This window comes from Scyliorhinus canicula, chromosome 2, assembly GCF_902713615.1.
Source record: "Scyliorhinus canicula chromosome 2, sScyCan1.1, whole genome shotgun sequence".
In the NCBI taxonomy this organism is placed as follows: Eukaryota; Metazoa; Chordata; class Chondrichthyes; order Carcharhiniformes; family Scyliorhinidae; genus Scyliorhinus; species Scyliorhinus canicula.
The window spans coordinates 233432457-233456998 of record NC_052147.1 but is presented as its reverse complement, the minus strand read 5'-3'; the positions used below and the strand labels follow the sequence as shown (position 1 = coordinate 233456998).

General features: G+C 44.2%; 2 protein-coding genes across 5 annotated transcripts in view; one reads left to right on the top strand and one right to left on the bottom strand.

The window, feature by feature from the left end:
- Positions 1–1657: 1657 nt before the first annotated feature.
- Positions 1658–24542, top strand: part of osbpl11 (oxysterol binding protein-like 11) — a 138234-nt gene continuing 115349 nt past the window's right edge. Inside the window, exons 1-2 of one of the 4 annotated variants that reach the window (XM_038789787.1) lie at positions 1802–1983; positions 9704–9878. Coding sequence is in view for 3 of the 4 variants with exons in the window: in XM_038789789.1 (XP_038645717.1) it covers positions 1853–1983 (131 nt within the window). In the remaining variant the exon portion in view is untranslated. Of the gene's footprint in view, positions 1984–9703; positions 9879–24542 lie in introns of all 4 variants that reach the window. The other 3 variants (XM_038789789.1, XM_038789786.1, XM_038789788.1) reach the window with 3 other exon arrangements.
- Positions 11669–11861, bottom strand: LOC119962028 (40S ribosomal protein S29-like). Its single transcript, XM_038789792.1, has one exon. It carries the CDS (start codon positions 11850–11852, stop codon positions 11682–11684), a length of 171 nt encoding a protein of 56 aa, XP_038645720.1. The 5' UTR covers positions 11853–11861; the 3' UTR covers positions 11669–11681.

Sequence of the window (24542 nt, the reverse complement as noted above, 5' to 3'; positions counted from 1 at the left end):
TGCTCCACTGTTGCTAGGTCAAAGACATAGAAATCCTTATATAAAAGCAAAGCTTTGACAAAGAGTCATCCAGATTCAAACATTAGCTATGTTCTCTCTCCACAGCTGCTGTCAGACCTGCAGAGATTTTACAGCATTTTCTGTATTTGTTCCTGGAATGCTTTCCATATCCACATGCCTGCATGTACATCGCATGGACTGCAGTGGTTCAAGAAGGCATCCTTTGAAAAGTGACTAAGGATGGACAAGTGCTGGCTTAGCCAGTGATATACACATCCTATAAGCAAATAAAAATAATTAACTGTGCCAGAAAATATAAAAGCAGGGAAATTATGCTAGAATTGCATAAAACATTCGTTTTGCCAGTTATACAGTCTGCAGTTTTGGTGACTGCATTAGAGGAAGGATGCACCAGAGAGGGTATAGAGTAAATTATTAAGGATGCTTCCAGGACTGGCAAAATTTAACTGAGGAAAGATTAGATAGGCTGGTGCGGTTTTCTTTGGAACAAGAGGTTGAAGGGAGATTTTAGTAACATGTGTATAATTATGAGTATAGATAGGAAGTATCTATTTCCCTTCAGCGAAGTCAACAACCAGGGGGCAAAGATTTAAGGTATCTGGTAGTAGTAGGTCGTTGAAGCATTTTTTTTACCCAGAAGGTCAAGTGAGTCTGTAACTCACTGTCTGAAAGGGTTGTTGAAATGTGTCCCTGTGATTAAAAACGTTGACAGAGTCATCCAGACTTGAAACGTTAGCTCTGCTCTCTCTCTCCCCATAGATGCTGTCAGATCTGATAAGATTGTCCAGCAGTTTCTGTTGGTGTTCCTGTGATGTTTTCACCATGCTATGATGTTTGGCTTCCATGTTACTAATGTGGGCAAAACAGAAGGAAATATTGTAAATAATTTGTCTAAATTGTATGTTGCTAATACTTCAATGTGCTTTAAAGAAATCACAGTGCAAATCTTAGTTATTCCAACAAAGATAAAATTACAGAATTCTGCATCTTTGCTATTAAAGTACATACAAAAAGAACAGATCCAAGGCAGGGTAAAATGGGTGGGTGGTTGTTATTTGGACAGATTTATAGTGAGAGGGGAAGCGAAAACCAAAGTAGTTTTTAGAATTAATTTGAAGTGCTGGGCCACAGTCCGATGGGATAGAGCGGGCAGTTGGTGAATATAGCTCATTGTAAGTAAAAAATAAATAGGTTCTGGAAGGGTTTGAAATCAATTCACTGGGCGAAAGGGTATTAGTGCAGCTCGGCAACAATGGCAAGGCATGAACTGTGAATATCTAAATCAACTGAAGTTCATCAAGGGCGAGGCCTAAGGTTTCAGGGCAGTAAGATATCTGCAGACAGTTTCCTGGACAAGGAAGAATGTGGTCCTAACGGACCCATGCATTTAGGACCAAACAGAAGCCGAACCATCAGCTTCATCCTGAGGGAGGTGCCGAAGAGATTTAACGAGGCGGTGCAATTAGGACGGGAAATGGCGGGATTTGGAAATAAGTAACTTCAGTCCCTGGGTCCAAGGAAGCCAGGGAAAGCCAGCAACCCGGAAGAGATAGCTTTGGAGTGACGTAACTGCAGCTGATTTCCCCCCTCTCCGGCGGGTCATTGTGACGCGATCCGGCGACTCACCGCGTGAGCGGCTTTCGGCCCCCCTGACAGCTTCCGGGGTCAGCCTGGCAGGTTACAATGTGGGTCGGGGCCCGCTGCTAATTGTCACTCGCAGCGGAGGAGCCGCCTGGCGATCCCGTCTGCAGCCCTGCAACACGCCCGGCACCCTGTGTACCCTGGAGCCCCCGGCCGGGAGCCGCCGTAGCTGCCGCTGAGGAGCTCGACAATGCAAGGCGGGGACGTGACAGTTGCAGCCCTAGCTTCAGCCTCCGCCTCCATGAAAGTGCCTGAACCTGAGGTGAAAGCAGAGACGTCTGTCCACAAGCTGGCGGGGCGAGGGAAGGGCTGGCAGTACAGGTACGTTCAGGTGGTTGGAAAAGCGGGTAACCAACAATGCACAGTATGTGTGATCATGATCGAGAGAAGCGACCTCGCCGTGGAAACTGTTGTGTGTAATTCGGATGTGAAATCTCCTTTGTGTTTGTGAATGAGCAACACCTCTGTTTCAGTCACTGGCAGAAACCTGTTCTTGTTGGCAAGGCTATTTTTGAACCATATGGTGACCCTATTGAGTTACAGTTTTGTTACTTTGAGATCGTGGAATCTGTTCGTATCTATGGAGAGCGTTTTGAGGTAGTATAGCCCAGTTGAAGCACTGGTGGTTACAGTTCCATCACCCTTGGTAGGGTTCTGATCCACCAAATTAAGCAAGTGACAACACTGCATCCATGTTTTTTTTCCTCTTTTATTTTTTTTGATGAATACTATTATTTAACCTGCAGTGTTTGTGAACAAATTGGGAATATTGCTAATTTGGAATGGGTTTCTTGGGAATGAGCAGGATGGGAAAATAATGGTACCATTGGTTTATCTTATTACAGTTAAGATGTGGTAAACAATTGTGTGAGCTATCTGGTATTCTGTTTCTATTTACTCTTCCAGGAATTTATTTTTTTCACAGCATTGAATTTGCAGTACATTAAATTGTCAGGATTATAGCATCTTTTATTTCATCTAATTGTAAAATGCAGGTGTCAAATGCTTTTTCTTTGATAGCTGCCATGTTCAAAAAAGGTTGTAAGAATAGCTCCAGCAATCACAGGCTGGTTAGTTTAACCAATAGTGGACAAACATCTAGAAACAATTATTTGGGATTAAATTAGTAGTCACCTAGAAAAATGCGGGTTGATTCGGAAGAACCTGCATGGATTTCAAAAGGAAAAATATATTGTTAAATTTTTTTTGAGGAGGGAACAGAAAGTGTTGATGACGGTAATACTGTTGATGTGGTGTACATGGACTTTCAAAAGGTATTCGATACATTGCTACAGAAACTTGTGAGAATAGTAATAGCTCTTGGAATAAAAGGAGTAGTAGCAACGTGGCTACAAACTTGGCTGAATAATAGGAAGCAGAGTGTAATGGTCAGTGGAGAAAACTTGTACCGGTGTTTCCCCTCCGGTTGATATTGGGACCCTTGATTTTCCTGACACTTTGATGATCTAGATCTTGTTGTGCAGGGGACAATTTCAAAGCTTGCAGATGAAGAAACTTGGAAGCATTGTAAACGGTGAAGAGGACAGTGTAGAACTTCAAAAGGACATGGACAAGTTTGAGAAATGGGTAGATAGGTGGCAGATGAATTTCAATGTGGAGATGTATGAAGTGATGCATTTTGATCGGTAGAACATGGAGAATAAGAGCTAAAATTCCTTAAAAGGGCTACAGGAGTAGAGGGACCTGGGTGTTTATGTGCATAGAGCATTGGAGGTGGCTGGACGGGTAGAGAGCAGTTAATAAAGTATATACTATGCTGGGGTTTATTCACAGGAGCATAGAGCAAGGATGTTATGCTGAATTTATACAAGACACTAGTTAGACCTCAGCTGGAATATTGTGTACAGTTTGGGTGCCACACTAGGGAGGATGTGAAGACATTGGAGAGAGTGCAGAAGAAGTTTATAAGAATTGTTTCAGGGCTGAGAAACTTCAGTCATAAGCATAGATTGGAGATGTTTGGACTGATCTCCTTGGAGAGAGGCTATGAGGAGATTTGATAGAGATATTTAAAATTATGATGGAGCTGGACAGAGTAGATAGGAAGAAACTGTTCGGCTCATAAATGGATCAAGAATGAGAGGGTACAAATTTAAGGTAATTTTCAAAAGGAGCAAATATTATGTGACAACTTTTTCACACAGGTCTGGAATGCATTGCCTGGAAGTGTGGTGCAGACAGGTACAATCGAGATATTCAAGCGGTCATTGTTAGTCAATTAATGAGGAAAAGGAAGGGGAACGGAACTAAGTCATGGTGCTCAGTTGGAAAGTCAGCACGATGAACCAAATGGTGCCATAACAATTCTGTGTTTCAGTGATTGTAGTGCAAAGATGCTAAGCGTTGGTCATAATTGATTTTTGTGTCAGAAAACCCGAGTACAAATGTCTTGCAGGTGTAGAGCTCTAGCATCCTCCCATAAATGAACTTCTGAAACAGGTATTCATAGTCCAATTCCAGGATTATTTTGGTGTCCAAGGCATCTTGCTTTATTGATTTCTGGGCCTTGGATACAAATATTCCACCTTAAGTGTTAAGGGAGAAAGAGAATATGTTTATGTTTATGTAGCATATTTCATGTTCTCGGATGTTCTAAAATGCTTTATGGATGGTGTTGGTTTAGAGATAAATTTTGGACACTTGACAGGAAGCACTCTTCCGCAAATAGCGGCATGAGGTCTTTTATGTAAATCCATACAGGCAGATGGAGCTTTGGTTGAAGGTGTCCTCTGAAAGACGACACCTGACGCTGCAACTCTCAGCACTGTGACGATGGATTCTGCCAAGTGCCAATCCTGTGTACTCCTCTCCCATTTCAGCGTATGTTACTGCTGTATAAAGTGCAATTTATGTGCCCAATTTATCACTTCCCTTTCTTTCTGGTCCTAAATTTGAAGCAAATCCTGAAACTCTGGAGTTACCTAACCATATTTACATTTACCATGAATGTGGAAAAAAAAAGAACAAAAGTAGCCTGTTCCGCCATTCCATAAGATTATGCCGCATGTTCCAGGCCCCACTTTTCCGTGCTTTCGCCATTTCCCTCCACTCCCTTGGTATCCACAAATCTATTGACATTTTTCATAAATACCCTCAACTACTGAGCATTCACAGCCCTCTGGGATGAAGAACTCCAAAAATTCGCACCCTCTTGAGTCTCAGTTCTAACTGATTAACTAGGGAGATGCATTGGATCTAGCCTCTTGTGAGGGGAATCAATCTCTTGGCATCTATTTTGTCGGGCTCTTAAAAAATTTAGAGGGAGATATATCTTCTCTTACGAAAGGAGACCAAAACTTTTATGTAGTATTCCAGTTGTGATCTCACCATAGCCCTATATTATTGCTGCAAGACTTTATTCCAAATTCTAACCCTTGCTGCTTTTTTTGTGACATACAAAAAATTTGTGTCTTGCCATCAAAAAAATCCTGTTGAGTTGTCGAGGGAGAGTGAATTTATGCAGGTGATGGACTTAAGTTTAAGATTAAGTTTGAGCTGAGGGGGTCAGTGAAGGGCTTTGAGTTGCGGTGGGGGTTGTTCATGACAAAGAACAAGGAAAAGTACAGCACAGGAACAGGCCCTTCGGCCCTCCAAGCCTATGCCGACCATGCTGCCTGTCTAAACTAAAATCTTCTGCACTTCCGGGATCCATATCCCTCTATTCCCATCCTATCCTCTGACGATGTTTGAGGAACTGTTAATCGTGGGAAAGGGGTAAAAAGGGGGAAAATTGTACAAATTGTGGACTGAGCGTTTGTGGAGTGTTTTTATATACATTGCTTTTTTCTACACTTTTTTAAAAACAAATTAGATTCTGGATTTCTACTCTTTCTGCAGGAGACAGTTCCATATTTCTTCCGACTACACTCCGTTTGCCATCTTGCTTTCTAATTTAACTTGTCTCTATCTCTTTGTAGCCTCAGTGTCCTCCAGTGGTTGACTTTTGCACCTAGCTATGCATCTTCATCAAGCTTGGGTACATTACACTTGTGTGTGTAACTATGCATGTAAATGATCAAGTTAACATTGTGCCCCTGCATTTTTATGGTTCTCTATGTGCCTCATTGTCTCCGTCTGTTTTCTTTCTCAGGAGATGCTTTGTACCTATTCTCCCTCTTTCATATCGCTTTTGTTTTTTGTCTGAGGTTTGCTTCAGCACTGTGTATCTGCTGCCAGGTAATTTTAGCTGCTCCCACTTGACACAGTTTCAACTAATCTCATTTTCAAACTTTCTTGCCTTGATCGTTATCTCCCTCCAAATTGCAAAAGCAAGTCCTGAAATTACAAAAAACATTTAACATCATGTTAACTGGATGAGGAAACATCAAAGTAACAGCTCCCTTTGTCAGAACTCTTGCTATCTAGTTTTGAAAGGTAAATCCAAATCTGGCTAATAATTAGCTGCATCATTGCACCACTCTTTTCTGTGACCTTGCTTGCTCCTGACCCTTTCTCTGTGACCCTGCAACATTTGCCGCCTCTCTTTGAAGCCCTGTTCTCCGTGCTTTCCTTTTCCAATGTTTCATGGTGCCGCCTGTGTTTATTTCTTTCTCAGCTGATTTGAGCTCTTTGATTTTTGCTGGCAAGGAAAGGTCTGCCCTTTATTCTGCTGTTGACTGATTAAGAATTTGTCAAATGAATTACAGTACTAAAAGCAGTCCTTTTCATTCTCATGAAATTCAACAGAACAAATTAACTGAGTAAGAAATCATGTTTCACAACATCCAAAAATTCTATGTAAGATTTGGACAAGGAAATTTGTGACAAGCTGTCTGTATTCTGAGTGTTAATTTGTTTCAGATCCATCTGCCGTAGTGATATGAAATTGAGAACTCAGAAACATGAGACACCAAGCAACGACATTATTTTAAATTATTTTCCATAACTACACACTTAGTTCCCTAAACACCCACCTATCACCTGGACAATCATAAAGTTTTTGATTGCAAGTTTCAAAACTTGGCAAAGAGACTTCCACTTTCTGTGCTTTGCAATACTGATTTGAATTGTGTGTTGTTATACAAATTGAATCTAGTTTCATTAGTGAATTCAAGAAGACATTGTGCCTGCTTATGGTTTTAACCGTCCCCATTGCAAGTTGTACATTGCACTTTGGATTATAATAATTTTTATTGTCACAAATAGGCTTATATTAACACTGCAATGATGTGACTGTGAAAAGCCCCTAGTCGCCACATGCCGGCGCCTGTTCTGGTACACGGAGGGAGAATTCAGAATGTCCAAATTACCTAATAGCACGTCTTTCGGGACTTGTGGGAGGAAACCAGAGCTCCCGGGAGAAACCCACGCAGACACGAGGAGAACGTGCAGACTCCACACAGACAGAGACCCAAGCCGGGAATCGTACCTGGGACCCTAGTGCTGTGAAGCTATCGTGCTGCCCACAATTGTACACATTATTATACTGTCGAGCGGCTTCAAAGAAAGAAAGAGAATAATATACTCGTTCATTGGGATGGCACAGTGGTTAGCACTACTTCCTCACAGCACCAGGACCCGGGTTCAGTTATGGCCTTGGGTGACTGTGTGGATTTTGCACATTCTACCTATGTCTGTGGGTTTTCTCCAGGTGCTCCGGTTTCCTCCCACAGACCAAAGATGTGCAGGTTAGTTGGATTGGCCATGCTGAATTGTTCCTTAGTGTCCAAAAATGCGCAGGTTAGGTGGGGTTATGGAGTAAAGGTGGAGTGGGGGGTGGGCCTGAGTAGAGTGCTCTTTCAGAGTTGTTACAGACTCGATGGGCCAAATGTCCTCCTGCTGCATTGTAGGGATTCTATGATTCTATTCAATGAAGCGCCTTTAAAATTTGAATTCAGATGTTTTTGGCACTGGGGAACAAGTAGTTTTAATGCATCTTTCCTGAAACTCGCAGGTTTCTGTTCATGTCTTCCTACTTGCCTCAGCGTTCTAATAATGCAGAGAGAGAGAGGGACATTGAGATTAAAAGAAAATAGAATAAATCTCTTGGCAATACAGATGAGGCTATAACCAAAACTCTAAACTCCAACTGTTTATTACTTTATACTACATGCTTCTTGCAAATTGTTATAATTTCAATTAATATTTGGGTGAAATATATACCTTTTAAAGAGAATTTTATTTATCGAAATACCATCTTGCAGGTCATCATTTAATTTGAAAGGAAAGGTTTTATGGCGAATTATCTATATTTTATTTTACCATTGCAAAAGACCACGTAACTTCGGATCAGTGACGATATGAATAGGCTTTGCAGAGCCACTGTGCCATCGTGCGTCCCCATGGACAGGATAAAACATATTCCCACAGGTCATTTCGAATATCTATGGGAATAATTTTTAACCTATCCCTGGTGGATGGAACAGATCTTGGATACTTTTAATTACATGGTGCCATTTCTTCCCCTGTAGATTCTAAAGGGAGGAGGTGGCACAGTAGTATTGTCACTGGACTAGTAGCAACCCAGGGGCTAAAGCTCTGGGCTCCTGGGTACGAATCCTACCACTACAATTCAATCAAAGTCTGGAATTAAAGTCTAATGATGACCGTGAAACCATTGTCGATTGTTGTAAAAACCCACCTGGTTCACTAATGTCCTTTTAAGGAAGCAAATCTGCAGTTCTTGCATGTGATTCCAGACCCACAACAATGTGGTTGACTCTTAACTGCCCCCTCACAGGGAATTAGGGATGAATATTAAATGCTGGCCAGTCAGTGATGCCCACCTCCCATGAACGAATTAAAAAAAAAAAGTTGAACTGGTGCTCTTCATGTTCACCCTGTGAAAGGGTTCAGCAGAAAGGCTCTTTGTTCACTCGGGCCATAGCAACTCAGTTGGACCGTATCATTACCTGATGTATAATGATTGAGTCGAGATCTCCCATTCCTTTTAGTCCAAGTTTCATCTTTCTTCACAGTTACTTGTCTTGAAAATTTCCATGCTGTTGTGATGCATATTGAATGCTATAGATTGTTCAAACGTAATGGATGAAGTATTTATCAACTGGTTACCGACATGAAGACAAAGTCTTAATTCCATTGTTATCAAAATATTGTTATTAAAATTATGTTGGTCTTTGCTAAATGGGCAAATTAAATAATTTTTATTTGTATAGTTTTTCAGAATACCTCAAGTGTTTTGCGACTCTTTAAATTATAGTCACTTTTGCTACAAAACATCAGCCAATTTGTGCACAGCAATGTACCAACATCAAAAATGAATGAGTGAAAAGATGTGCCCTTTTAAACAGATGTTGTTTCCTCATAGAGGTGGTATTAATGACAGTGCAGCATTTCCTCAGGACTGCATTGGCATGTGGGCAATGATTTGCATCGATGTAGGACCTTCAGCATAGAAAAGAAATCCCAAGGCATTTCACCGAGCTGTAATGAGAAGTAACTGGGCCAAAGAACAGGATATTAGGAGCATTGACCAAAAGCTTGGGTAAGAGTTGGCTTTTTAAAGAAGGAAGTAACTTGTATTTGTGTGGTGCCTTTCACAGCGTGAGTGCCTCAAAGCACTTCCCAGCCAATTAAATACTTTGTGAAATATAGTACCTGTTTTAATATAGGGAAATGTTCAGAGGATCAGAGGAAGATGGATGTGATTAAGTGAAAGGGAATTCTAGAGCTTGAGGCATAGATGGCTAGATGCATGTTATGGGTATTCACAAAAGAGCTGAATGAGAGAACAGAAGAGAGCCCTGTTGGAAGGAACGGTGAAATCATGAGGGGATTTAAACATGGGGATGAGAAATTTAAATGTGAAAGCTGACCTCATGTCTGTACTTCATGTTTCTGGGGCAAGCATGTAGATGGATTAAACATGTCAATTCTTGGCAACATAGAATTAAAGGTATGGGGATTGAAAGAGTGTAACTTGGCAAAGGCAATCTCATCGAGTTGGACAATGGAGGAGAGGTATCAGAGGGAGATGTTGTGGTTGGTTGTATCAAAGATTGCGGTGTTCAAGGAGTGACCATCTAACCGTCACATGATGTCAATTATGTCTTTTGTTCAGGTGATTTGTTGCTGTGGGAAGGATACAAACGTATTGTGATTCATACTTGGGGTTAATGAAAAGATGAGCAATGATTTTGAAAGTGACATCAAGGGCTTGGGAGAGGAGCAATGACATCCTAGATTCTATGGTTCAATCAATGATGGAGCTGGAAATCATCAATCCTGTGCCTCAGGTGAGCGAGCCACTGACTGTTCAAACTGACATGTCAGTCAAGAAGTTAGAATTAAAATAGTTTGGTCATGTCAGTATTTTGGAGCAAAAGTCAAGCTTTCTAAAGTTAAATTGATTCCCAGTAATATAATTCAATGTGTTAAGAATTTGCCGTACAGCCAGTTTGAAAATGACCAATTTACAGGTAAACAAAAGAATTACAAATTACGAAAGTCTGAAATAAAATACAATGGTGGAAAGGACAGCAGATTGATTAATATTATTTATTGATAAAAGACCGCCAGAAACATTTGGAGAGTGATGGTCAGACTGGGAACACAATGTGAAGAGTGCAGGATGTACAATTATGTATTCGAATTGCTTGGAGTGGTTTGGGCAAAATGAAAATAGTTCTAATTGCATTAATATTTTGTGGTTAACAGTGATTGATTCACCGATTTTTGCAAAGGTCGCAAATGCATATTTGACTGATCTTTGAAACATGGAGTGAATATCTTGAAATAGGATTTTTGTTTGTTATATTAGTGTACTTAAATTACCGAGCATTGCTCCCTTCATGGAAGTTTCTGAATGCCATTGGTTTGCAGAAAATGAGTCATTGAGAGGCTATGCAGAGAAGAGAAAATTAGATTTTATATCACACCTACTGCTCCAATTGTGCTGGACTTTGGTGAGACCACATCTAGTGTATGATGTCTCAATGATCTCCTTATTTAAGAAATATTATAATTCCATTGGAAGCAGTGCAGAGAAGGTTCTTTCTGCTTATTCCTTGGGATTAAGCGGTTATCATAGAATCCCGATAGTTTAGAAGGAGGCCATTCGGCACATCATGCACCGGCTCTTGGAAAGAGCACCCTACTTAAGCCCACTCCTCCACCCTATCCCCATAGCCCAGTAACCCTATCTAACCTTTTGGACACTTGAGGGGCAATTTAGCATGGTCAAGCCACCTAACCTGCACATCTTTGGACTGTGTGGGAAACTGGAGCATCCGGAGGAAACCCATGCAAACATGGAGAGGAAGTGCAAACTCCACACAGACAGTCACCTGAGGCTGGAATTGAATCCTGGAGCTGTGAGGCAGAAGTGCGAGCCACCATGCCGCCCTTGCCTTGTGAGGAAAGGTTGGTCAGGTGTCCATTGGGGTTTTGAATAATGAGAAGTGATCTTATTGAAACATAAGATCGTGAGGGGACTTGACTGGGTAGAACCTGACAATTTTCCTTGAGGGAGAAACTAGAACTAACGGACACAATTTAAGACCTAGTTGAGACCGAGGGTTGTCAGCCTCTGTTTGTCTCCTCTTTAGGGGAGGAGAATATGACACTGAATATTTTTCAGGCCAAATTGGGTAGATTCTTGATTGACTCTGCTCCTATATCTTATGGCCTTTGGAGTCAAAGGTTATTCGGGTGGTCAGGAAAGTAGAGGCCACAATCAGGTCAGCCATGATCTTACCAAATGGCAGAGATAGACTCAAGGGCCCAAATGGCCAGGCCATCTGCTCCTAATTCAAATATTTGTATGCTCATGACTACATTGGTTAATACAACTGGTTCATGTGTACTCCACTCATGAGTCATGTAGCCAAAGTTACTGCGTCAGCTGTGGCTGCTGCATCTCGAGTCAGAAAGCTGAGGAGTCCACTCCAGGGAATTGAGCACATAATTTTTTTAAAAAATGACAATTAAGTTTTAGTTACAAAAATGGAGCATCACAAAAGTTTGCTTCTTCCAGGGGGACGTTAGAATTGTTTGACAAATGCTCAATTTCCATTTTGCACTCTTGCTCCTTTTGCAATTTAGTCCAGCTTGACGAAGCCGATGTCTTTAGCGTGTTGTCTGAAGCACTGGTGGCACATGTTGAGGCCGTATTTCCGGATCAGGCCGTGTCGGTTCGCACAGACTCTGCATGAGCGGGAGCCCTGGGCAAATTTCCTGGGGTGAGACCAGTAAAGCTGCTGATGACCCATGGCGGCTATCTGGGAGCACAGGCCAGAACATCGGCCTCTTTCTCACCCTGGACTCCCGGGTCTTCCGAAACCCCAAAAATTACCACCCCTGGACCCATCACCACCCTTGTTTTTAGCACCTGGGACATGATCCCTGCAAATCCCTCCCCATATCCCCTAAGCTGAGGACATGCCCAAAGCATGTGAACGTGGTTTGCTGGTCCTCCCCAGCATCTAGCGCACTTATCCTCTACCCCAAAGAATTGGCTCATCCGAGCTACCGTCATGTGGGCTGGTGAACGACCTTAAATTGAATCAGGCCGAGCCTGGCACATGTTGCGGTTGAATTTACCCTACTCGGGGCGTCTGCCCACAGCCCGTCCTCCATCTCCCCACCAAGCTCCTTCTCCCATTTGAGTTTCCGTTCCTCCGTCTGGGACTCTTCCCCCTTCATGAGCACCTTATAAATGTCTGAGACTCTACCCTCTCCTCCTACTCCTCTAGAGACTATTCTGTCTTGGATCCCTAATGGTTGGAGGCGTGGGAAGGATGGGACCTATTTGCGGACTAAGTCCCGCATCTGTAAGTACCTAAAATCATTTCCCCATACCAGACCAAATTTCTCCTCCAAGCCCCTCAAATTCGCAAATCTCCCCTCCAGGAACATATCACCCACCCTCCCCACCCCCGCCCGCCGCCATGCCCAAAACCCCCCATCCATGCTCCCAGGGGCAAATCGATGGTTGTCACATATTGGTGCCCAGACAGACGCACCCACCTCCCCTACATGCCTCCTCCACTGGCCCCATATCCACAGGGCCGCCCCCACTACCGGGCTGGTGGAGTACCTGGCCGGTAACAGCGGTAGGGGAGCCGTGACCAGGGCTGCCAAACTGGTGCCCCTGCACGAAGCCGCCTCCACCCGCTCCCAAATAGACCCCGTACCCACCATCCACTTCCTTATCATGGCTATGTTAGCCGCCCAGTAGTAGTTGATCAGACTCTGCAATGCTAGACCTCCCCTGCTGCGGCTCCTCTCAAGCATCGCCTTCTTCACCCGCGGGGATTTACCCGCCCAGACAAAGCTCATGATTATTTTGCCAGTCCTTTTGAAGATGGTCTATGGGATAACAATCGGGACAGTCCATGACTCTTAATAACTGAAATGTACTATGTGAAGACAGCTCGAAGCCAACTTTCCAGGATAGCCTTGCCAGTGACACTCGCGCATTCGAGGAATTAATTTTAATCAAAACTGTTTCCAGCAGCATTGTCTCCATCCTCTACTCTCACCATGACTTCAGCCCACCTGATGTTCAAACCCTTTCCATGTCTTTATCATCTCTAATCAAATAGTACATTGCTTTTTCCAGTCTCCACCCTCCTTCCATTTCATTTTATCCAACACTCCTGCTGCCTGGTTACTATTCTTCAATTAGTATGACTTGCCCATCAGCATTGCCCTCAGCTTATCATTCAAGTGTACATTTTTCCATGGTCACGCACACCTGACCTAACCTGACCTGCGCTAACTGAAAGAGACTGACCTGCATGAGAATTCCTGCATTGCTGTGGGGCTGGGCAGTTTAGAAGGAGCATTGTTCTCCATTACTTCTCTCCTCGCCGGCCCATTTGCATGCCAGACTCCTGTGCCTCAGGTGTAAAATTTGTATTTAAGTTCCTCCATCACTTCACTGCTTTCTGTCTTCAACATCCTCAAATTCACAGCTTCCCAACCCTCGAACACTCCAGCCCTTCAATGCTGTGCTTTCCCCTTCAGGCTACCATCAGTGGCTGTGCTTTTAGCTGTGCAGCATCCATTGTTCTGGAATATTCCCTCCCAAAACATCTCCTCCATCCCTTGTTTTAAGATTCTGACTTAAAATCCAACAGTTTGACCAGTATTTTGGTCAGCACTCCCTTTCTCTCCATTGGCATCTGCTTTTCCTTATGTATGAAGCAGTTTGAGAACTTTTGCTTTGTACATTTAGGGTGCATGTGATGTAAGCTTTCATTTTAAATCATTAATGAGGATAACTTGGTCTGCACTATGATTGATTTTTGCTCAAACGTATACTCAGTTAACCTAATTACTTATTCTTGGGGAGGAGTTTCACTGCTACTAATTGCTGGCTTACAATTTCTACAAGGCCATCTTTAAAAGCTTATCCAAAATTAGCAAGATCAGTAACAACTTGGGAGTCTTTAAACTCTAAAGTAACCTTGATCTATATCTACCTTTAAGAAGACCATTTGACGCAGTAGCTTTAGCTGGAATTGCTTACTTACCAGTAAAATAGGTAAAGTTTCCTGAACTAAAATCAAAAACTGTGGATGCTGGAGATCTGAAATAAAAACAGAAAATGATGGAAAGAAAAGCTCACAGGTCTTGTTCAAAAATGAAGATAGGTATAGCCTACCACTCTAGCACAGTTATAGCTGACACCCTAATATACTGAACTGGTTTTCAAGTTTCAGGTGAGGAAAAGGATTTGGGGCTTATGGGGACTGGTGCTGAGTGAGGACTGTGGGGAAACTTTGTATTTGTTTGTGGATGTGATGTCTTGCTTATTTTATACGTTGTGGACCTTTTTTGTGCTGGGCAGTCTACCTGTGCATCCATATGATTTTTAGTGTATGAGAGTCTCATTTTATTTTGTATGTATGGACCTTCGCATGTGATTGGTGTTACATGTTGTGACTTGATTTTTGTGTATTGGGGCATTTATATTTCCGAACAATCATTCCAAATTCTGACTGACCTTAATGAATGTACGTCTCCAGGTTCCAAAAAAGCTGAACATTCTTGATATCTGTAATTAAACCATTTTGGTACAATGGAAAGTGGAGGAATGACCTCTAGGTGGTACAGGATGCATTAATGCAGTGTTTTTCAAACCTTTTTGCCCAGGACCCATTTTTACCAACCAGCCGACCTTCGCGACCCTTGCTGGCCAAACCTTGCGACCCACCATTTTTGCTTACCTTTAACATGGCAGGTGAGCCTGTATGGTCCTCACAATCTAATTTGCCTTGTCATTCAATGTTACATTTCTGCTAGGATTTCAGCCGACAATTTAAGTTCTCACTGCATCCGTTTAAAAAAAATCAAGAGGTTTGTCCTCAATCTCGCCATGCCTTGAAGTCTAGAGTGTTTTAAACTTTCATTTGCCAGCACTTCTCTGTATATAACACACATGGGCTTCGCATACTGATTTGAATTGGCACAATTAATTAATCCATACCTTAAGAAATCATCTTTATACTGCTTAGTTCCTGATATCAGCTTCTTCTAAATGGGCTGTTCACCAGATTCCCTGGAGCTCACACCAGCAGTGCTTTGTCCTGCTGTGGGTTCTCCTGAGCCGCTTTCTCCAGCAGATTTAGTTGTGAGATCCTGAACTGTTTGTGTCTCTGGCCCTCTCTCTTCCTTATTGCAAAATGATCCATTTTAAATTAAGTCCTATTGTTTGCTTGCTGCTAACAAAATGGAGGATTCTCTCTTCAGCCCAGGGAACGTGATGCCAGTGTATGGGGCGCGACCTCTACCACCACTCCAGGCAGGAAGACTGCATCAATTTAAAAATAAAATCTGCTCCTGGGTCAGTGCGCTGATGTCAGGAGGAGGCGGTTTGCCCGGCTGCGCTCCAGGCCTGCGCACGGCTGAAAGGGCGCGTGTGCATGGGAAAGCTGCATTCTGAAAACGGGTTGCGGCTGTGGTGATGTGCATCACTGTAGATACACAAGGGGTTAATGTAAGTACACGTAGATTAGCTAGACACTAGAGGGAGCACCAGAGACATGACACACACACACTCAACCAATAGGTCAGTAAGATAGGACACGACCAATGGGCATTCACGATACACACAGAGGTGACACTGCCACAGGGGGCATTACACCAACCCATATATAAAGGACACAGCACACATGATCTTTCTCTTTCCAGTGGATGGTAGCCATGATGTGGAGATGCCGGCGTTGGACTGGGGTGAGCACTGTAAGAAGTTTTACAATACCAGGTTAAAGTCCAACAGGTTTGTTTCAAACACTAGCTTTCGGAGCACTGCTCCTTCCTCAGGAGAAGGAAGGAGCAGTGCTCCGAAAGCTAGTGTTTGAAACAAACCTGTTGGACTTTAGCCTGGTGTTCTAAGACTTCTTACTGTTTCCAGTGGAGACACTCAGTGAGTACAGATACAGGGTTGATTCAATATCACACCCACCATGTGGTAGCAGACTGGTTCGTCAGTCTGAGTAGCTATAGAAGGATTAACAGTAGTGGCGAATCCGAGTCGGAGAATTGTAAATAGTTCAATAAATGTGTTGAGGTTATCTCCACGTCTGAACCTTCCTTTGTCAGAGTGAACATCAAGGAAGCAGCTTAAGCTACGCCAAGAGCAAGACAGCGGTCAGCATTTTTCAAAGTCAGTTGCGGCCGTTGGGCACTACTTCCTGCGATCAGGAAATCCGTGACGCATAGTGCTGCGACCCTCCTGACAGCTGCCCGTGACCCACCCTGGGTTGCACCCCTGAGTTTGAAAATGACTGCTTCAATGGTCTCAAGAGGAAGCTTTATTCTGCATCTGTTGTGTCTTATTGAAAGTGGTCAACGGTGGCAGTAGGTGTCTTGAAATGCAAAATACTAATTCCACAGAACTACGAACCTTCTGGTGATGAATACAAGTTCATAAGAGATCATTGAAATGCTAAAGTAAGCAAAATACTGCAAATGCTGGAATCTGAAACTGTCAAACTGAGAATTCTGGAAAAACGCAGCCGATATGGCAGCATCTGCAGAGAGAGAAAACAGTTAACGTTTCAAGTCCGTTTGACTCTTCATCAGAACTAATGATGAAGAGTCAAACGGACTTGAAAGGTTAACTTTTTTCTCTCCCAGCAGATGCTGTCAGACCTGCTGAGTGTTTCTCGCATTCTCTGTTTATGAAGACATGCTATCCTATTTTATACTGAAAGTGTGAGCGTCAGCTTTCTCCGCATACAAAGAAATCCACCAGGTCATTTGCCCATTCCCAGTAAACCATTTTGTGTTGACACTAAGAGGGCTTTATTCCATTTTCAATGGGCCTTATAACAAAGAGAAAATGCTGGAAAATCTTAGCAGCTCTGACAGCATCTGTCGGGAGAGAAAAGAGCTAATGTTTCGAGTTCAGATGGCCTTTCGTCAAAGCCTTTCACAAAGAGTCATTTGGACTCGAAGAGTTAGCTCTTTTCTCTCCTTACAGATGCTGCCAGACCTGTTGAGATTTTCCAGCATTTTCTCTTTGGTTTCAGATCCCAGCATCCGCAGTAATTTGCTTTTATCCAGGGCCTTAGAACAAACTAGCCTTGGAGTCAATCTAGAACTACTGACCAAAGAATGCCAATAATTGTCTGGATTGTAAAGTTGCAAATGCCAGACCATTATTCAAGGAGGGAGGAAGAAAGCATATAATTACATACTGTTAGTTTAACATGTCTACTATCAGACAGAGTGGCTGAACTCCTGGACAAGTGTAAGCTGATCAGACAGAGTTAGCATATATTTATGAAGAGTAGATCATGCCTGACTAATCCATCAGCACGGTGACTAAGTCTGTGCATGTTATCTATCCGGAAAGAAGGCACATGAGAAGTTTAAATTTTGTGCACTAACTTTATGGTTGGCAATTAGGTGGAAGATAGGAGACTAGCAGAGTGATCAAGGATAACATTCTTTGATTGGCACAATGTGAAAAATCATGTTCCCCAGTGATCTGTACTGGGACTCAGCATTTCACCTTTAATGTTAATCATTTTGGATGAGGTGCAGGTAAAATGCTACCAGGACTAAAGAGTTAAAGTATGAGGCCATGTTGCATAACAATGACAACTACATTAATTTCTATAAGTTTGTATCTGAAATCCATCTACTCCTAAATCAAGAGATATGTTTCTCCCACCACCTTCTGAATTCTAGGTGTCAGAATTTTCCTCATAATATGACATTCGAGGAATTAAAATTTTAATAAAAATATACGATTACACAGACTATAAACATAAACACTATTATATAGATAGCTTTTCCTAAGCCATTGGTTCTCTAGTTTAAAAGAGTAATCTAAAAGAGCTTGCAGCTGTATGGTTAAACTCTTGATCTCTTTTTGAAATCCTGTGGGTAATAGTTTGCTGCTGCAGTAAGCATTTGCAGTCACATGCAGTACAAACCCTTGATTGCGCAATGTTTCTGCTGCAATGTACCATTAACGGTTGGTCATACATTTATATCTTAAATAATTTTGAAGCTAAAACCGTATCTGTGAAATCAAGTTTTTTTTTTAATAGATTTTTTTAAAAAAACCTCGGTGTAGTCAATACATGGGAAGCAAAAATCCTTTTCTGTGTTCACTTTATTCTGTAAATCCTTTAATACTATCCTCATTAGATAATGAGGGAAGTGATAAACAGCAAATTGTTTTACTGCATCAGCAGAAGTGGAGGGGGGAAAAAGTGCTGCCAGGCTGGAAAATAGTGTTTAGATTTTTCTTTCATTGGTTTTGTGATGGACCTTTCTGTTTTTTTTCTGAATTATTATGGGTCAGAAAACTATGTGGATACTCTTGTGTTCAAATTTTGTACCTGCTGGGGAGGAGGAGCCAATAAAGATATAATTCAGTCTCAAAGTTATTCAAACGAAATTTATACACTTTTGGTTTTCCATCGGATAGTTACCCAAGTGCTAACATTAAAATGTAACTAACAACTATGCCAGTGAGCTCTAAAGAACAACTTAAAATCAAAAACATAGTTTGAGTGTGCCAAACCCAAGTTAGTTATCGAACAGCAGCAGCATCTGGTATTTGTATGGTGGCTTAATGTAGTAAAATTTCGCAATGTTCTTCTTAGCGGTGCCATCGAACAATTTTAAAAATACATTTAGAGTACCCAATTCATTTTTTTCCAATTAAGGGGCAATTTAGCATGGCCAATCCACCTACCCTGCACATCTTTGGGTTGTGGGGGCGAAACCCAGGCAAACGGGGAGAATGTGCAAACTCCACACGGACAGTGACCCAGAGCCGGGATTGAACCTGGAACCTTGGCGCTGAGTGTCATCAAACAAATTTAAAACCAAGCCACATTCAGAGATATGGGAGAAGATGACCGAAAGTTTAGTCAAAGATGTAAGTTTTAAGGAATACCTAGAAGGAAAGACAGGCACAAAGGCAGAGTGTTTTGGGAGGGAAATACAAGGCTTAAAGATTTGGCAACTGAAAACATTTTTTAATAAATGTTTTTTATTGGGTTTTTGAACAAGGTATATTTACCTACCAAAAGCCTTCCGAAGGAACATAGTACTTCAGAGCAGCACAGTGGTTAGCACTGCTGCATCACAGCGCCAGGGACCTGGGTTCGATTCCGACCTCAAATGACTATCTGTGTGGAGTTTGCACAGTCTCCACGTGTCTGCATGGGTCTCCTCCAGGTGCTCTGGTGTCCTCGCACAGTCCAAAAATGTGCAGGTTGGGTGGATGGTCATGTTAAATTGCCCTTGGTGTCAAAGGTGAGTTTGGGTTTCAGGGATCGGGCAGGGCATTGGGCCCAGGTAGTTACTTTACTTTACTTAAGAAACAGGAAAGGCGAGGCCACCCTGTTAGGGCTTTTCTATAGGCCTCCGAAAAGTTCCAGAGATGTAGAGGAAAGGATTGCAAAGATGATTCTGGATAGGAGCGAAAATAACAGGGTAGTTGTTATGGGGGACTTTAACTTTCCAAATATTGACTGGCAACACTATAGTTCGAGTACTTTAGATGGATCCGTTTTTGGCCAATGTGTGCAGGAGGGTTTCCTGATGCAGTATGTAGATAGGCCAACAAGAGGCGAGGCCGTATTGGATTTGGTACTGGGTAATGAACCAGGACAGGTGTTAGATTTGGAGGTAGGTGAGCATTTTGGTGATAGTGACCACAATTCGATTATGTTTACTTTAGCGATGGAAAGGGATAAGTATAAACCGCAGGGCAAGAGTTATTGCTGGGGGAAAGGCAATTATGATGCGATGAGGCAAGACTTAGGATGCATCGCCTGGAGAGGAAAACTGCAGGGGATGGACACAATGGAAATGTGGAGCATGTTCAAGGAACAGCTACTGCGTGTCCTTGATAAGTATGTACCTGTTAGGTAGGGAGGAAGTGGTCGAGTGAGGGAACCATGGGTTACTAAAGCAGTTGAAACACTTGTCAAGAGGAAGAAGGAGGCTTATGTGAAGATGAGACGTGATGGTTCAGTTGGGTCGCTTGAGAGTTACACATTAGCTAGGAAGGCTCTAAAGAGAGAGCTAAGAAGAGCCAAGCGAGGACATGAGAAGTCTTTGGTAGGTAGGATCAAGGATAACCCTAAAGCTTTCTATAGGTATGTCAGGAATAAAATAATGACTAAGGTAAGAGTAGGGCTAGTCAAGGACAGTAGTGGGAAGTTGTGCGTAGAGTCCGAGGAGATAGGAGAGGTGCTAAATGAGTATTTTTCGTCAGTATTCACACAGGAAAAAGACAAAGTTGTCGAGGAGAATACTGAGATACAGGCTACTAGACTAGAAGGGCTTGAGGTTCATAAGGAGGAGGTGTTAGCGATTCTGGAAAGTGTGAAAATAGATAAGTCCCCTGAGCCGGATGGGATTTATCCTAGGATTCTCTGGGAAGCTAGGGAGGAGATTGCTGAGCCTTTGGCTTTGATCTTTAAGTCATCTTTGTCTACAGGAATAGTGCCAGAGGACTGGAGGATAGCAAATGTTGTCCCCTTGTACAAGAAGGGGAGTAGCGATAACCCTGGTAACTATAGACCAGTGAGCCTTACTTCTGTTGTGGGAAAGTCTTGGAAAGGTTTATAAGAGATAGGATGTATAATCATCTGGAAAGGAATAATTTAATTAGAGATAGTCAACATGGTTTTGTGAAGGGTAGGTCGTGCCCCACAAACCTCATTGAGTTCTTTGAGAAGGTGACCAAACAGGTGGATGAGGGTAAAGCAGTTGATGTGGTGTATATGGATTTCAGTAAAGCGTTTGATAAGGTTCCCCACGGTAGGCTATTGCAGAAAATACAGAGGCATGGGATTCAGGGTGATTTAGCAGTTTGGATCAGAAATTGGCTAGCTGATAGAAGACAAAGAGTGGTGGTTGATGGGAAATGCTCTGACTGGTGTCCAGTTACTAGTGGTGTGCCACAAGGATCTGTTTTGGGGCCGTTGCTGTTTGTCATTTTTATAAATGACCTGGAGGAGGGTGTAGAAGGACGGGCGAGTAAATTTGCAGATGACACTAAAGTCGGTGGAGTTGTGGACAGTGCAGAAGGATGTTACAAGTTACAGAGGGACATAGATAAGCTGCAGAGCTGGGCTGACAGGTGGCAAATGGAGTTTAATGCAAAAAAGTGTGAGGTGATTCATTTTGGAAGGAATAACAGGAAGACAGAGTACTGGGCTAATTGTAAGATTCTTGGTAGTGTGGACGAGTAGAGAGACCTCGGCGTCCATGTCCATAGATCCCTGAAAGTTGCCACCCAGGTTGAGAGGGTTGTTAAGAAGGCGTACGGTGTGTTAGCTTTTATTGGTAGAGGAATTGAGTTTCGGAGCCATGAGGTCATGTTGCAGTTGTACAAAACTCTGGTGCGGCCGCATTTGGAGTGCAGTTCTGGTCGCCACATTATAGGAAGGATGTGGAAGCATTGGAAAGGGTACAGAGGGGATTTACAAGAATGTTGCCTGGTATGGAGGGAAGATCATATGAGGAAAGGCTGAAGGACTTGAGGCTGTTTTCGTTAGAGAGAAGAAGGTTAAGAGGGGACTTAATTGAGGCATACAAGATGATCAGAGGATTAGATAGGGTGGACATCGAGAGCCTTTTTCCTCGGATGGTGATGTCCAGCACGAGGGGACATAGCTTTAAATTGAGGGGAGATAGATATAGGGCAGATGTCAGAGGTAGGTTCTGTACTCGAGAGTAGTAAGGGCGTGGAATGCCCTGCCTGCAACAGTAGTGGGCTCGCCAACACAAACGCATTCAAATGGTCATTGGATAGGCATATGGACGATAAGGGAATAGTTTAGAGGGACGTTTGAAGGGTTTCACAGGACGGTGCAACATCGTGGGCCGAAGGGCCTGTACTGCGCTGTAATGTTCTTTGTTCTATGTTCTATCCCGGAAGCTCAGAAGATTCAGATCCTCTACACGCGGTTGAGCTCCAACATCTTTCTGCTTATCCAGGACACGCCGACCTACGATGACACTATGGTGCTACTGAAAGAAAACTACGCTCAGCAGACTAACCCGCTTTACGCCAGACACATCCACTCCATTCGTAATCATCTCCCTGGTGGGTCAGTAGAAGATTTCTAGCGTGCTCTAATTCCCCTAGTCAGAGACTGTGACTGTCCGGCCACGGAACACTTGAACTTGCTTATGAGGAACGCTTTTGTTACAGGGATAGGGTCAGATTACATCCGCCAGCACCTCTTAGAAGGGGCCAAACTCGACCGCACGGCAACCAAAAAGCTTGTGCTCTCACTGACTATCGTCTCGCGCAACATCCAGGCCTACACCCTCAGCCGAGCGGCCCCCTCCTATACATCGTGGACTCCGTAGACGGCTGCCCCATCGGGGACCCCACTCAACCAACCCCACGCCTGTGCTGCGCGCCTGCCGACCAACCCCGGGGGCCCCAGATGTTACTTCTGTGGGCAGCCAAAACACTCCCGACAACGCTGCCCGGCCCGGAGCGCCCTTTGTAAGGCCTGTGGCAAGAAGGGGCACTTCACTCCGGTATGCCAGGCCCACTCAGTCGCCCTATTGTTCCGACCGACCCCCCCCCCCCCCCACCATCGTACAGCCAGTGGGCGTCACCATCTTCCCCTCCTCGGACCACGTGTGGCCCGTGGGTGCCACCATCTTCTTCAACCCTCGCCACGTGCGGCCCGTGGGTGCCGCCATCTTGTTCAACCCCCACCACGTGCAGCCCGTGGGCGCCGCCATCTTGTCCTCCCCCATCTTGTCCTCCCCGGGAGCATCAAGCGCCGCCATCTTGTCTTCCCCACGACACGTACAGCCTGTGGGTGCTGCCATCGTACCAGGACCCAAGCCCCCCGGGCACCCCATCGCCTTCCACCATTGACGACCAGCCGCGTCTTACTCCGGGAGCACCGAGAGCTTCATTCATCCCGATACGGTAAGGCGCAGCTCCCTCGCGGTACATCCCGCCAATCAGAGAATCTCCCTGGCCTCCGTGTCCCACTCCGTGCCGATCCGGGGGTACTGCATCGCCACCTTCACCGTCCAGGGCATGGAGTTCAGAGGCTTCCACCTCTACGTCCTCCCCAACCTCTGCGTTGCCTTACTACTCGGCCTGAACTTCCAGTGCAACTTCCAGAGCCTAACATTGAAATTCGGCTGGCCCCTACCACCCCTTACTGTGTGCGGCCTCGTGACCCTAAAGGTCGACCCACCTTCCCTATTTGCAAACTTAACCCCAGATTGCAAACCCGTCACCACCAGGAGCAAACGGTACAGCGCCCAGGACAGGACCTTCATCAGGTCCGAAGTCCAGCGACTGCTCCGGGAAGGCATCATTGAGGCCAGCAACAGCCCCTGGAGAGCCCAAGTGGTAGTGGTGAAAACTGGGAAGAAATACAGGATGGTCGTGGACTGCAGTCAGACAGTCAATAGGTACACACAGCTCGATGCGTACCCCTTCCCATGCATATCTGATATGGTTAATCAGATTGCACAGTACCGGGTCTTCTCAACTGTGGACCTAACATTCGCCTACCACAAGCTTCCCATCCGTAAGGCGAACCACCCATATACTGCCTTTGAGGCAGATGGCCGCCTCTACCACTTTCTCAGGGTTCCCTTCGGTGTCACCAACAGGGTCTCGGTTTTCCAATGGGAAATGGACCGAATGGTCACCGGGTACGGGCTGCGGACCACCTTCCCGTACCTTGAGAATGTCTTTTTTTAAATAAATTTAGACTATCCAATTCATTTTTTCCAATTAAGGGGCAATTTAACGTGGCCAATCCACCGAACCTGCACATCTTTAGATTGTGGGGGTGAAACCCACGCAGACACGGGGGGAATGTGCAAACTCCTCACAGACAGTGACCCAGGGCCGGGATTCGAACCCAGGTCCTCAGCGCCGTAGGCAGCAGTGCTAACCACTGTGCAACCATGCCACCCACCTTGACAATGTCACCATCTGCGGCCATGATCAGCAGGACCATGACGCCAACCGTGCCAAATTTCTCCGCACTGCCACTCTCCTCAACCTAACTTACAACAAGGAGAAGTGTATGTTCAGCACGAACCGCTTAGCCATCCTTGGTTATGTGGTCCAGAACGGAGTTCTGGAGCCCGATCCCGACCGCATGCGCCCCCTCATGGAACTCCTTCTCCCCCACTGCCCCAAGGCCCTCAAATGTTGCCTGTAGTTCCTTTCTTACTACGCCCAGTTGGTCCCAAATTATGCGGACAAGGCCCGCCCACTCATCCAATCCACTCTTTTTCCCCTAATGGCCGAGGCTCACCAGGCATTCAACCGTATTAAGGCCAACATCGCCAAGGCCGCGGTGCACGTAGTCGACGAGACGTTAACATTTCAAGTCGAGAGCGATGCATCAGACGTCGCTCTAGCCGCCACCCTCAACCAGGCAAGCAGGGCCCCTCCCCTCCACCGACTGTAACAC

Coding starts and splice junctions, on each gene's coding strand:
- LOC119962028 (XM_038789792.1), bottom strand. CDS start 11,852: ATGGGTCATCAGCAGCTTTACTGGTCTCACCCCAGGAAATTTGCCCAG.